Source organism: Monodelphis domestica, chromosome 4, assembly GCF_027887165.1.
Source record: "Monodelphis domestica isolate mMonDom1 chromosome 4, mMonDom1.pri, whole genome shotgun sequence".
Lineage (NCBI taxonomy): Eukaryota > Metazoa > Chordata > Mammalia > Didelphimorphia > Didelphidae > Monodelphis > Monodelphis domestica.
Window position 1 is genome coordinate 233,976,086 of NC_077230.1, and position 14,207 is coordinate 233,990,292.

The window sequence follows — 14,207 nt, forward strand, 5'->3', positions numbered from 1 at the left end:
AGACTGATCACGTGGATAGGCCGAACTGGAACTCGAACTTGGCAAGCACCCTTCAGGTAGCCGCCGCCTCGGCCCCAGAGGAGGGCGCTTGGGAGCTAGCGTCTAGTGAACCTAGGCCCACGCGGGGAGGTAGAGCGCGCCGGTGACATCACAGTTGCCATGGCTCCGGGCAGTGACGCGAATCGGCACGTGATGCGCGGTTGCCATGGCGCTGGGCGCCGGGCGCCGCGGGCGCCCCGCCTCCCTGAGTGACGTATACCCCGCTTCCCCCTCCTTTCCCGCCCCCCTACCCCCCTCCCGGCTCCCCGCGGTCCCGGAGGTTTCTCTGCACAACAAGATGGCGGCGGCGGCGGCAAGCGGAGCTGGTGGGGCTGCGGGGGCCGGAGCCGGGGGAGTTTGTCCGGCTGCCCGCCTGCTGCCCCCGGCCGCAGCCGGACCCCCGGCCGCGCCTGCCCCGGTCCCGTCGACCGGCCCCCCGCGCCCCCCAGCCCCAGCCCCCCGCGGGCCGCTGCCCGCCCGCATCGGCTACTACGAGATCGACCGCACCATCGGCAAGGGCAACTTCGCCGTGGTCAAGCGGGCCACGCACCTCGTCACCAAGGCTAAGGTAGCGAGCGCTGCGGGACCGTGCGGGGCGTGCAGCCGGGCCGGGCCGGGCGGCGGGGGCTGCCCGCCAGCGAATGTCGGTGGAGCAAGCGGGAGCGGCGAGGAGCCGGCGGGGGCAGGGGAGCTCCCGCCCTGGGGAGGGGGGCAGCGGGCAGCGGGGACTGGGCGAGCGGCCGGAGGTGTGAAGGGCAGGCGCCAGCCCAGGGGCTAACCGGGGCGCTCGCTGCCTGGGGTGGGGGGTGGGGAGACAGGAATGAGAGGCATAGACAGAGACCTACAGAGACACCGGCGGCAGGGACGCTAGGGGGAAGTCACTGGGGACCAGGAAGCGGGGAAGATCTGGGGGCCGGCGGACGTGTCCACACGGGCGCTCCAGTAGGCTGCTGATGCCGAGAAGCCTGGGAGCCCCTTCGGGCGAGGGGCGGTACCACCGGGTGGCCGGGGCTGGGAGGAGATGAAGACAGCGGTGGCCAGCGGGGCTGTGGGATGATCTTCCCTAGACAAGCAGGAAATGAGGGGATGCCTCCAAAAGGGGCCTAGGGCAGCACCTAGGTCACCCCAGACTGAAAAGCGCTTGGTGCGGGAGCCTGAGACCCAAGACAACCTCGATCTTCTCGTGATGGGGTGGTGGGGAATGGAGGAGCATATATATCCTGGGGGAATTGGGAAGCTGACGACCCTGGATCTGGAGGTATTGAGATTGTCTGATTCGGGGATAAGAGGTTTGGGGGACCCAGAATGTCAGCTCCTTGTGGGTGTCAGACATAGAGTGTGGGTGTTTAGGTTCATCGAAGGGAACTGCACTGTTCTGAGATCTACCTGGCTGTACCAACCTGGAAAGGGGGTAACCACTTCTTGAAGAACCTAGAGATAGAGAATGTGGAAATGGCACTTAATAGGTTCTTGATTTCCCAAGGAGATTGTGCCTGGGAAGATAGCGGTGGAATTTGAAGAGGAAAGATTCTTCCAGGGTAAATGAAAAAGGAAATCTTAGAAAGGATAGGCTTTGAGGTTGAAGTGTGTATTAGTGAGAGAAGTATCCTTTTTTTTTTTTAAATCAAAACCAAGGTATTTGGGTATTTGTAGGAATAGGGGTGTTGATGTTTCAGGCATCACTTCCTCCGGGTTGTTGTTTTTCCTTCTCTCTCAGAGAAAGGAGGAGCAGCACCTTCCTGCAGCCTCCTCTCTTGGGCATTGTTTGAATCTGAAATCAGGTGGATTTTTTTGAATTTGATAGGGCTTACAAACTCCATCTTTTCTGTTGCCAGGAAACAGCCTGTTGTTTTTTCTCTGAGTCTCTGAGTCTCCTAGGTCCTCATTTTCCTAGGTCATTCTCACTTGAATTTTCTGCTGCAGAGAATTTCACCATGTGAAAGGACTTTGTCCATAATCTAGGCCAAGTGTTCTTATCCTTGGATCCATAAGCCCCTAAGGGGGTCTGTAGATAGATTTCAGAGAGTCTGTGAACTTGAAACTTTTAATGTGTTGAAAATTATACTTCAGGATAATTGGTTTCCCTTGTGATCCAACGTATTTGATTTTATGCACTTAAAAGCATTCAGAGAAGGTCCATACTGACAAAGGAGTCCATGATACAAAATGGTTAAGAATCCTTGATCTAGGTCAACTATTTTTTTAGAGATGAGGAAACTGAGATCTAGAGAGAACCAAATAATTTGCCTGAAGACACATAGCTAAAGTCCAACTTTCCTGCCTTCTAGTGGTCTTTTGAATACACAAAGTTGTTCTGTTTGTTATTTTTCTCCTGTTTGACTTGAGACTTGGTTATAACCTCTCTGGGCTGCTGCCTCTTTTCTGTCAAAGCCTAGTTTCCCTCCATCCCTTTAGGCTCTTATCACTTATCTTCCCTTTCTACTTATTGTATTAAAGACATTTATTTTCAGGAATTAGTGGTTTATCTGGGCCTTTTCTCTAGCTCCCTTGAAACCTTGAAGTTCCTTTTTTTTTTCCTTTTTCCTGTCAAAGAATACAGGAGCCCTTCCTCTCCAGAGTCTATAGCTGGGAGAGAATTGATTGGTCAGTTTCACTTCCTGTAGGGGACTCCCTTCAAACTTTTTCTTAGTTTTCTTCGTTGGGAGGTAGGCCCTTGAGGTCAGAGTAAAATAAAATCCTAAAGACTGCTTTTCTAAGTTAAGGGTTTGCCTAAGTTACAACTCTGGTCAGTGAGACTGACCAATTAAACCTACCAGTCTCCTTTACCACCAGTTAGCTGAATGTTTACAAACAGTTTTAGCAGTTCATGACCAATTATTTTGTCTTAGTATTTCATTTCTTTCACTCTTAAGCAAGCACATTGTGCTCTGTTGGCCCTTGCAGAATGAACTCTATGACCCAATTAGTTCTATGGTATCTGTGATTTAAAGAATTTTATAATCTTTTAGCTTTCGGATATACCAGAATAGTCATTAAGTTAGTGACAACAGTGTTGAATGTTGCCACAAACATTGCAAACATTTGAATCTTTTTTTGTAATGGACATTTCTATCTTCAGTATCAACAAAGCTGAAATCCAATTATTAATTGGTCTCCTTGCTTTCTAATTTTCCAGTAATTTTTTTTCATTCTTTTCCTCTGAGTCTTTGGTATCTAAGACTGAAACATTTTAAATATTAGATTGTTTATAAAGAGTGTTATTGTTTATGTTGGTTTTTTATTTCTGCTCACTTGTGGTGTAGAGTTAAGGGATTCCTATGAATGAAAATACTCAGTCTTGAATGAGACCTAAATAATTTAGTGATTTGCATATATGATAGGATCACACCAGTAAAGCCATGTGTTTCTATAATAGTATGTAATTTCCCAGTTACTGTTACAAGTGACCTATCCTTTGATGCTTAAATTATTCTGAGGATATAAGTGAAGTTATTTTCTTAGGGTTGCCATGTATTTAAGGGAAAAGATGAGTATATTTTGATTTGGTCCATGACTATCTGAACTTACTTTGGAAAGGGATCTCAAATGTTGACAACTTAGATGTGTCAAACAGCTGTTGATATATAGCATTATTGTGGCCATAGTTTTGTTATGTAGTACCAAAATACACAGGTATTAAAAAGTGGAAGCTACTGCTTGTGTTACTCAAGTGGATAGATTTTTATCTCTATGCTGCAGCAATCAGGTCACCCAGGAACAAAAGATAGCCATTTAAAAGGTCTGTATTAGTATAATCTTTCCCTAAATTAGTCTGGTTTTTGAGAAGTTCAAGTAGCATGTGGGGGCTTTTCTCTGACTTTTCCTATGGCCAGAGTTGGAGGTAAGTAGTTCAGACGTTTTTTTGGTAGATCCAATTATAACAATTGAACGTTGATTTTCAGTTGAAAAGAACTTATTTTTTGGGGGGGGGTTAGATATAAGTTTATTTTTCTGGACAGTGGAATTATTTCTGTTCTCGTTCTCACATTTTAGGGTCATGTTGTTCATGTTAGAGGACAGGAAACTAAAATAAGCTTTATTGCTTAAACCATGGCATTACACTGAATAGAGATCAGTTAGACTAGATCTTTTAAAATTTATTATGTTAACTCTCATAGTTCCTAGATTGGAGACACTGAGGAATAAAATTAGAGCAAATGGGTCCTTCCCATATTTGCAGGTTCCTTTTGCAGTGCAGCATTTATTAGACTAGTCTTAATGGCACCAAGACCACAGAGCTTAGAGTGTCAGTGCAGAAAGACCAGTGGGAGGGGTGATACCCATCAGGGGTTATGCTTTGGGCAATAGCCCTACCTATTTCCATTCTGCCTCATCCTCTAGGTCTTTAGTCCTAAGAGTCTTTAGGTGCAGCATTGTTAATATTTATTGAGTATTACCTTATGGCAGGTCACCATAAAGATTAAGAACAATGGAAAATATATAATCCTTTCCTCAGAGAATGAAAGTTATCTTGTGGTCTCATGTCTAGTGCCTAGTTTTTCCATTACCATTTGGATCAATAAGAATAAATTGAGAGGCAGCTTGGTGTAGTGGATAGAGCACTGATCTTAACTTTAGTCAGAAAGATTTGAGTTTGATTCCTGCCTTAGATACTTGTTAGCTAATAGCACTGTGACCTGAGGGAACTCATTTAATTTCTCTGGACCTCAGTTTGCTTGTCTGTAAAATGAATTTGGACTAGACAACTTTGAAAGTCCTTTCCAACTCTAAATCTTTGATCCAATGATCCTTTGAATTTTGAGATTGAAGAATTAAATTAGATTTTGTTATTTAATAAGTTGGGCAATCTTCCCTCCAAATAAGAAGCTGTTTGTCAAAAATTTTCAACTAGAATTTATCTTTTGATTTGCCAGTTACTTGATTGAGAAAAACATACCTTGGGGCAGGTAGGTGGCTCAGTGGATTGAGAGCCAAGCCTCGAGGTGGGAGGTCCTGGGTTCAAATTTGGTCTCAGACACTTCCTAGCTGTGTGACCCTGGGCAAGTCATTAACTTCCAATGCCTATTCCTTACTGCTTTTCTGCCTTGGAACCAATAAATAGTAATGATTCTAAGATGGAAGATAAGGGTTTTTAAAAAAAGAAAAGAAAAGAAAAAAAAGAAAAAATATACCTATAATTGTAGGTGCTGAATTGAAACTCTCTTTTGAATGAATCTTTGTTGCAGTAGTACATTGTTGAGAGGTGAAACCTAAAGAAAAGGTTGTTTGAGTTAGTGGTAAATGGGAATGATGCATTAACTGATTTCAGAACTTATTTATGTTTGGGTTGGCTAGTTCAGTTTTGAGAGCATTTGACTAAGTATGGTCCTCTTCCAAACAGACCTAGAAAATGTACCAGATCAAATCTCGATTGGTAAATTCAAGGAAAATAAATCATTGTGAGCCTTTTTTTTTTTCCAGCCCAAATGGGCATAGGGTGACAAGAGAAGTCTTTGGAAATTAGAGTTTAGGTCTGGAGAGATGTATACCATTTAGGGCCAGCTAGGCAACTCAGTGGAAGAGAGCCAGTACTGGAAATGGAGGACCTAGTTTCAAATGTGGCCTTAGATACTTCCTAGCCGTAATGACCTTGGGCAAGTCACTTAATCCCTATTGTCTAGCCCTTACTACTCTTCTTTGGAAGCAATACACAGTATTGATTCCAAGACTGAAGTTAAGGGTTTAAAAAAAAAGTGCCCCATTCCATCTTAGGGCGATGGTAGGCAGTAGAGTAGGAAGAGGTCCTGGATCTAGCATAGAGGGGTCTAAACTTGTCCAGGGTCAAGGAACAGGTGCCAACCGGCAGCTGTGACACTATCTGATTCCAGGTCAAAGATCCAGGGTGGACTGGGGAATAGATCTACTCCTAGGGATGGCATTCCAGGGTGAGGAACATTTCGTTGTAGGCCCTTAGCTGTGTACTGAACTAAAAGCAAATTTAGAAGCAATCAGCAGCTGTGTGTTTGGATTCTAGGAGTGGATTAGGGTCTCAATTCTAACTTCTAGTTAATTTTGAAGCTTACAAAGCAATAAACAGGGCAGGAATCTAGGATCAAGTGGGAGCCTACAGTTCTGTTGGTGTGAACTAGCAGAATTTTTAAGCAGGCTGATAGTGGCTGGATCGAACAGCAGTTTTCTGAAACTCCAGGCAGAACAAACTCATAGTCTTGTAGCTCAGGAACTCAGGTCAGGAAATTTGCAGAGCTCAGAAATGAAGGTGAGGACAGTAATCCTATTTGGCCACTTTAGGTAGAAATGAAAACTTCCAGGTCATCTTCCTGAGTTGTCCCAGAGATCTTGGAATAACACACAATACTCATTTACTTATTATCCTAAGAAAGCAGCAGCAGCAGGACCAGCCCTGTCATTCTCTCTATAAATGTTTAGAACCTGGTTCTAACATTAAGTCCAAAGTCTGGAAGTAAAGAGCAAACAAAAAAAGACTTATCATAAGAAGCTATTTTGGTAACAAGAACTTTCAAAACACAATCCCAGAAGAAGACAAGGAATCTAAAACATCTATAAGTAGAATCTTAAAAAATATAGGTTGGGAATAGTCAACTAGACTTCATAGAAAAAGATAAAGAGTTAAAAAAACTAAATATTTTTATAAATGAAAATAAGCTCTAGAGGAAAAAAAATGAGAAAATAAAAAATGGAAAAGAAATGAGAACCGTGGAATAAAGGGAATTAAAACTTGGCATAAGAGGTACAAAACTTTGCCTAAGTAACAAACTTCTTGAAAATTAGAATGGGCCAAATGGAAGCTAATGACTTAGACAACAAAAAATTTAAAACAAAGTAAAAATGCTAAAAAAATTGATAATATAATAGTAAGAGAAACAACTAATTTGGAAAACCAATCAAGGAGAAAGAATTTAAAAAGCATTGAACTACCTGTAAGGCATGATTAAAAAAAGAGGCTAAGCATCATATTTCAGTTAGTCATTCAGTAAGCATTTATTAAGTGCCCATAATGCTAGGCACCTAGGGTTTGGGGATGCAAAAAAGAGACAAAAAAAAAGTTCTTACCCTCACAATCTAATAGGGGTGAAAACAAGCAACCATTTATGTATAGATAAACTATATACAGGATAAATAAGAAGTAATTTACAGAAGGCAAGCACTAGAATTAAGAGGGATTAGGAAAAGCTTCCTGAAGAAAATGGGGTTTTAGTTGGGATATGAAGGAAGCCAGGGGATCCAGGAGGTGATGATAAGGTAGAACATTCCATGTAAGGGAGATAGCCAGAGAAAATGCTTGGAGACAAGATAGGGGGTCTTGTATGTTGAAGAACATGGAGATCAGTGTCACTGGATTAAAGAGTTATAATTTCAAGAAATCATAAAAGAAAATTGCTCACACAGAACTAGAAGGAAGGAAGGAAAGAAATAAGCATTTACTAAATGCATACTATGTACCAGTTACTGTACTAAGTGCTTTACATTTATAGATATTATATTATTTGATCCTTATAACAACTCTTCTATCTAAGTAAATACTGATGTTCCCAGCACCTGGCAGAATGCCTTCCATATAATAGGTCAAATTGACTTATGAATCATATAAATTCACCATTTTAGTTATTACTATTGGTATCTCATCTACCACTAGATTTAAGTTCCAAGGGGTTAGGAATTCTATCTTAAACAAATTTTATATCTTTGCCTCTCTACTCAACAGCTACCACCTAGGGCAGTATTTTGCACAGGGTAGGTGCTTACTAAATGCTTGCTGAATGAATGTTGAATACTTTGGAGAATGTCCAAATAAGAGCAACCAGAATGGTGAAGGGCCCAAAATCTATGTTATATATAGATTGATTAAAGGAATAATAATATCTAGTATCTATATAGGGCTTTAAGGTTTATAAAATACTTTTCAAATGATAATTTAATTTCATAACTCTTGAGATAGATGCTTTTGTTATTCTCATTTTATAGTTGAGGAGAAACAAAGATTGAATGATTTACTCAGGGTCATATACTTACTGCATGTTTGAAGCTTGGTTTGAACTCAGGTCTTCCTGACTCCAGATCTGGTGCTTTATCCTTTATCACCTAATAGAAATAGAATTGATCAGTAATTTCTCAAAAGAAACCCTAAAGTAGATACTTGCAGGAACATTATAGCCAAGATCCAAATCTTCCAGGTCAAAGAAAAAAATAAATAAAAGCATTCCAGATAGAAAAAAATTTGAGTACCAAGTAGCCATAATAAGGATCACAAATGATTTAGCAGCCAATATTATGCAGTAGTGGAGAGCTTGGAATACAGTATTCCAGAATGAAGAGCAAATAGACTTATAGATAAAAATACCTACCCAGGAAAACTTGAGTATAATTCTACAATTGTAAAATGGGTTTTTAATGAAGAAGAGAATTTGTGAGCATTCCTGATAAAAGCCCAAAGCTTTTAATAACTTTTAAATGCAAACATGGGAATTAAAAGATGTATAAAGAGGTAAACATGAACAATCATAATGAACTAAAATAGGATAAACTATTTACATTCTAATATGGGGAGATGATGTGTGTCCCTTCTGAACCTTATTATCATCAGGTGTAGAGGGAGTCTGATTAGACAGAAGGCCTAGGATTGGTTCTGTATTAATTAGTTTGTCTTGATGACTATAAGGGATGTGTATGAGGGAGAAGAAGTTAGGGAAAATTATCTTACATAATTAGGATGCAAGTAGAATTCTTTGCAAATGATGAGGAAGGGATAAAGTAGAATGACTGACACTTGAATTTCACTCTCATTTGAATGATTAAAAGAGAGAAGAATACAGGTATTTCTTCCCTATTGTGACTTTCCCCATCATGGTTTTGATATATTGTGTATCATCATAAGAAATTAAATGGGAATTTTTCAGGAGTTTTGCAGAAGCCACAGATGACTCACAAAAGGACAGCAGATGACATAGAAAAAGTTTAGAAGATTAGAAATTCATAAAGTGTATGTATAGTATGGTATCATATCAACTTACTCCATCTTTTACAAATATATAGTTTCTTTTTTAAGGTTAAAATATGTAAAAATAAAGTTAGTGAAAAGAACATTAAAGCCAGCAGACTATACATAAAGGCTAGAAATGTTAACATTGCCCTACATACAGCCTATGACCAAATACTTAATCCAAATTACAATAAGGTATTATAGACACTCCATAAAGGAAAAAGAAAAACTTCTGACTTCTTTTTTGGTATGAAGGGAGAACCAAAAATTTTTAATATGTATTTTTTAGATTACAGAGAACCATGTCCCTAAACCTCAAGATGGGGAAGGGAAACCTATATACATACACAGAGTTGGATAGAGAAATATGTTTTATACAATAGGGAAATAGGACAGAAAGGAAAGAAGGGAGGAGGAATTAAAGGGAGGGTAGAGAAGAGGATTACTACTAAGTAAAAAACCCTCTAAGGATGTACAAAAACATTTATAGCTCTTTATGAGGTGGCAAAGAATTGAAAACTGAGGGGGATACCCCTTAATTGGGGAATGAATGAAAAAAGTTATGGTATAGAATACTATTGTATTGTAAGAAATCTTGAAGGAGATGGTTTCAGAGAAACCCGGGAAGACTTTTTATGAGCTGATGCAGAGTGAAGTGACAATAACATTGTAAGTCATTAAAAGATTTAGGAACTCTGATCAGTGTAAATGATGTACCATAATTCTAGAGGATAATTATGAAACATACTATCCATTTGCCAATAGGTGAAAGATAGAATGCATTTTGAGTGAGGAATGCAGGATTTCTTTTTTATGGTGGTGGTGATGGGAGAATGTAGTCAATATGGAAATTTATTTTACTTGCCTATATAGTAGTAGTAGTCTCTCTGTAACTGAGGATGACGATTGTCTTTGTGCGTTTCTCATCTGAGTGTGCACAAAGACACTTGTGTGTGAAGGAGATTTAAGTGGAAAAGTCGATGCACAGAGACAGTCCCACTCTCTTGGCGTTGGAAGCCTGGGTCCAGTGGCACGAAAAGTCGTTACACCCGGAGACTTCCTCAGCTGCATTGGATGGCCGGGTAGTCCTTTGTGCTCCAACACGCCCTAAGCACTCCGCAGTGCTTTGCTGCATCGCCATCTCAGCCGTTGAACCTTCTTGTTGGTTTCTTCAGCAGTCTTCACATGCTGAGTGAGCAAAGCCCTAGTTCACCAGGGGTCGACGACGACCCGATGGCTACCCTCACAAGATTTACCAGCCTGTGGAAGCCGTTGCCCGGGGTGTGGCTGCTGCTGCATGCTAGCAGCTACTGGGAGCCACAAGTGAGAGCTGGGTGTCAGGTGAGGGTCAGAGGCTGGAGAGCTGCCCTAGGAGGGCACGACAAGCCCTCCATACCAGAGATGATACTCCTCCCTGAGCACCCCATACACCCCCTTGCCTATATACCTGTTTATAAAAGGTGGGTTGTCCCCCTTCCCCTCCTCAATTGGGAATGAGATGAGAGAAAGGGAAGTTAGATGTTTGCCGATTGAAAAAATTTAATAAAAAAAAGACTGTCAATGCTTTGCATTCATCTTCTATTATCATTATTTGTTCATCTGCAATTATAATTTTCCTTGTATCCCTCTCCTAGAGAGATATCATGTATAAGAAATGACAAAAAAAGGGGGAAATTCTTCTATACCCATGATCTCTCACATCTGTAGAGAAGCAGGGGATGGGTGTCTTCTCATTTCTTTTCCTTGGGACCAACTGTGATCATTATACTTTTTAATACATTAAGTTTTGGTTTTGTTGTTGTTATGCTTTTCATGTATATTGTTGTCATTGACTTGCTTACTCAGCTCTACTTCATTTTGCATCAGTTTATAAAAATCTTTACATGCTTTTCTTTATTGTAGTCGTTGCTTTTCACAGCATAGTGATTACTACAGTTTCTTTAGTTAGTCTTCAGTTGATAGGTATCTACTTTGTTTCCAGTTCTTTGTTACCACAAAAAGTACAGCTGTAAATATTTTGGTATCTTTGGGACCTTTTTTTCTCTCATTGATCTCCCCAAGATCTTGCAGCCACCAGTAAACATTTTGAAATCATTTTGGGCCCAGGCTTTTTCACCACTTCGGGCAACTGCTAACCAACTGCTACCAATCAGTGGTGGATAGGAGCTGGTGCTCTGAGTGTGACATCGATTCACATACCCTTGACTCCACTTCTAGCCCAGACCTCATAGCCATCATTTAAAGAGGTGACTCCTGTGAAAGTGGGGCCAGACATTCTGACTAATTGCCAACCAACTGTCAAATGTAAAGCAGGCAAGCTGAAGTGGCAAGGCAGCTTGAGTGAGAGGCAGGAGGCAGCCTGTGCGAGGCAAGTCAAATCTTGACCACCATCTCCCCTCAGACACCAATGGAGATAGCTCAGGCCCCCAAACCCAAGAGCCTTTGGAATAGTAGTACCCACTGCCTTCAGACATTATCTTGGGAAATTATATTTGTAGAGATGCCCCTAGGCAACCACTTATGTAGGTTCTATAGCCACATCTTTTGAAGAGCAGAAAAAGAATGTTCTTATTACCAAAGTACTTGGCACCATCAAATTGGTCCCAAATCAGAAATTTATATGACTTTTATCAGTGGAAATAACATTAAATAAGAGGCATTACCATACCTTTGTTGCTGCATCCTAAGGAGCATGGCATATTTCTGTCAGATCTTAAAGCTAAAACCTTCCAAATGTGTTGCCTCTCCCATTTGAATGTGAGCTCCTTGAGAACAGGAGCTGTCTTATTTTTCTGTTTATCCTCAGAGCTTAATATAGTGCTTTGAATATATAAAGCACTTAATAAATTCTTCATTTGTTCATTAAGGGGAATTTGTGGGTCAAAGCATGTGTCCATTTTACGGCTCTCCTTATGTGATTCCAAATTGCTTTTCTGAATGGATGAACTCATTTATAGGTCCACCAACAATGCATTTTTGTATGTTTATCTTTCTGCAATCCTTCTGTGGAGTATTCCCTTATTTTATTACCTTTCCCAACTTAATTTGTTGGGTGTGAGGTAAAACCATTGGCTTCAGTTTATAGTTCTCTTAGTATTATTATTGTTTTGAGACCCTTTTTTCTTATGAATAATTACATTCAAGTACAGTTGTGATAGGAACTTAAAAGAAAAAACAACAGACCTATTTGAATTAGAATCCACAAGGGCAAAACTACAGTATTCACTTTAATCATAGAAGCTGCCTTAAAAAAACAACAACAAAACACGAAACCCAAACATACTACCTTCTGTTCCAGGTCCTTAGAAAGTTACATGTCTGGGTAGTTCAAACAAAGAAAGGTATCCAGTAGATTCATTTTTATGTTAGAGGTACTGCTTATTTTCTTTCTTTCTTTTTTTTAAACCATTACTTTTGTCTTGGAACCAATACTGTGCATTGGTTCCAAGGCAGAAGAGTGGTAAGGGCTGGGCAATGGGGGTTAAGTGACTTGCCCAGGGTCACACAGCTGGGAAGTTGCTTATTTTCTTTAAGGAATTTAAAGTCTTTTTTTTTTTTTAGACCAGAGCATAAAGAGGAATGAAAAATAGCCATTGAATAGGAAAAAGGAATGGGTTCTAATTTCTACATATCCTCCATTTTTTTTTTTGGTGGTCTTTCAAGTAATTGTTGAAAATGCAAGGAGAACTTTTAGAGATCATCTAAATCCTGAATTTGCAGATGAGGCAACTGTGGTCTAGAGAAGGTAAATTATTAGCTCAGGGTCATACTACTAGTTGGTGACATACAGGAGTAGAATACATGTTTCCTTACTCCCAGTCCAGTACTTTTTATTCTACCCAAATTTTTTGGTTCTAAAACTATGGGATCTCCCTAGCTGAAAGTGTGCTTTCCCTCCTCATATTTTTCTAGCAGATCACCTAGCACAAACTCTGAATCAAATTTCAGCAGCCACTAGAAAACCAACCATTGGATGAATTGTTATCTAGTCTATCCAGGGACATGTCCCTGTTTGAATGAGAAGATAATGGTTATTGACCTGGGAATTCATCTCAGAATTTCTCTGGTGCCTAAGAAATAGAATTCAGATAACTTATCCACATTTTCAAGAAAGAGATGAAAAAAGCAAACTCACCACCTGCTTATGCTGTCTGTGTATGTAGACTACACAGTTGTGTACTTTTGGCCAGTTATCTAAAGATAAGTTTAGATTTTGATTATGAAAGTCTGTATAACTTATCAAATTGTGGCTAGATTTAGTAGCACTTAATTGTTCTATCAGTGAAAACCCTTTCCTCTTACAGAGCTCTCTAGATTCAACATGTAGTGTGAAAAGGTAGGTTACTTACTGAAATCTGAGACTCCTTGACCTTTTTTGAGAGCAAACTTGTTTTCTGCTAATGCTTTGACTGAGAGTATGCTTTTCCAAGAAACAATCATGTTAAAAACCTTCAAAATATGTGCTTTTTCCTTTTCCTTAGTATGCCAAGATATTATTACTTAAATGTATTTTAAGTATGTTTAGGGCTCAAGAAACTCTTTGTATTTATACTCAATGCATCATATGATCATACTGTTGGAAGGGAACTCAAGAGATCCATCTATCTTCATCTTGTGACCGAACTGTGCAGAAACCTGCCAACCCTTTCCCTGAAAATGTTCAGAGAAGGAGATTCTACAAACATTTTAGAATGCATTTTTAACCCATTCAACTCTATTAGAAAGTTCCGTGTTCCTATTATGTGTTGTAGTTTAACTTTTCTTATTGTATTGTTATTGGAAATAGTTTCTTTCCAATACTTCTTTTGTATAAGGCAGACTATGATTAAGTCTCTGAATATATGTCCCAAACTTACAAAAAGACTTGTTACATAGTGTTTCCTGCTGGACAGCAACCTCTATCCAGTACCTGTTGAAATAGCCTTGAAGAGAGGTGGGAAACCTCTGTACCCCTCCCCCCTTGAATAATCCTTGTTTCTTTAACTTTTCATCATTGGCCTTACTGAACTCTTTAATTATCTTTGTAAATTTCCCCTGGAAACTTTCTAAGTTCTTGTCATTCTTAAGTTGTGGAACCAGAATTAAACCGTATTCTGTAGCTGCAGATGGTTTTCAAATATGAGTGACCTTTTTTCACACTTTTTTTTTTTAAACCTCTTCTTCAAGGTGTGTTTATTTCATGGGGTCCATGAATCTTCAGACAGAGGCA

At 40.1% G+C, this 14,207-nt stretch overlaps 1 protein-coding gene across 6 annotated transcripts in view; it reads left to right on the forward strand.

Moving 5' to 3' along the window:
• Positions 1–284: 284 nt before the first annotated feature.
• Positions 285–14,207, forward strand: part of SIK3 (SIK family kinase 3) — a 301,246-nt gene continuing 287,323 nt past the window's right edge. For 4 of the 6 annotated variants that reach the window (XM_001380826.5, XM_007494739.3, XM_007494738.3 and 1 more), the window contains exon 1: positions 286–607. In XM_001380826.5, the coding sequence (XP_001380863.3) occupies positions 338–607 (270 nt within the window). In that variant the 5' untranslated portion in view covers positions 286–337. Of the gene's footprint in view, positions 608–14,207 lie in introns of all 6 variants that reach the window. The other 2 variants (XM_056794354.1, XM_056794357.1) reach the window with 2 other exon arrangements.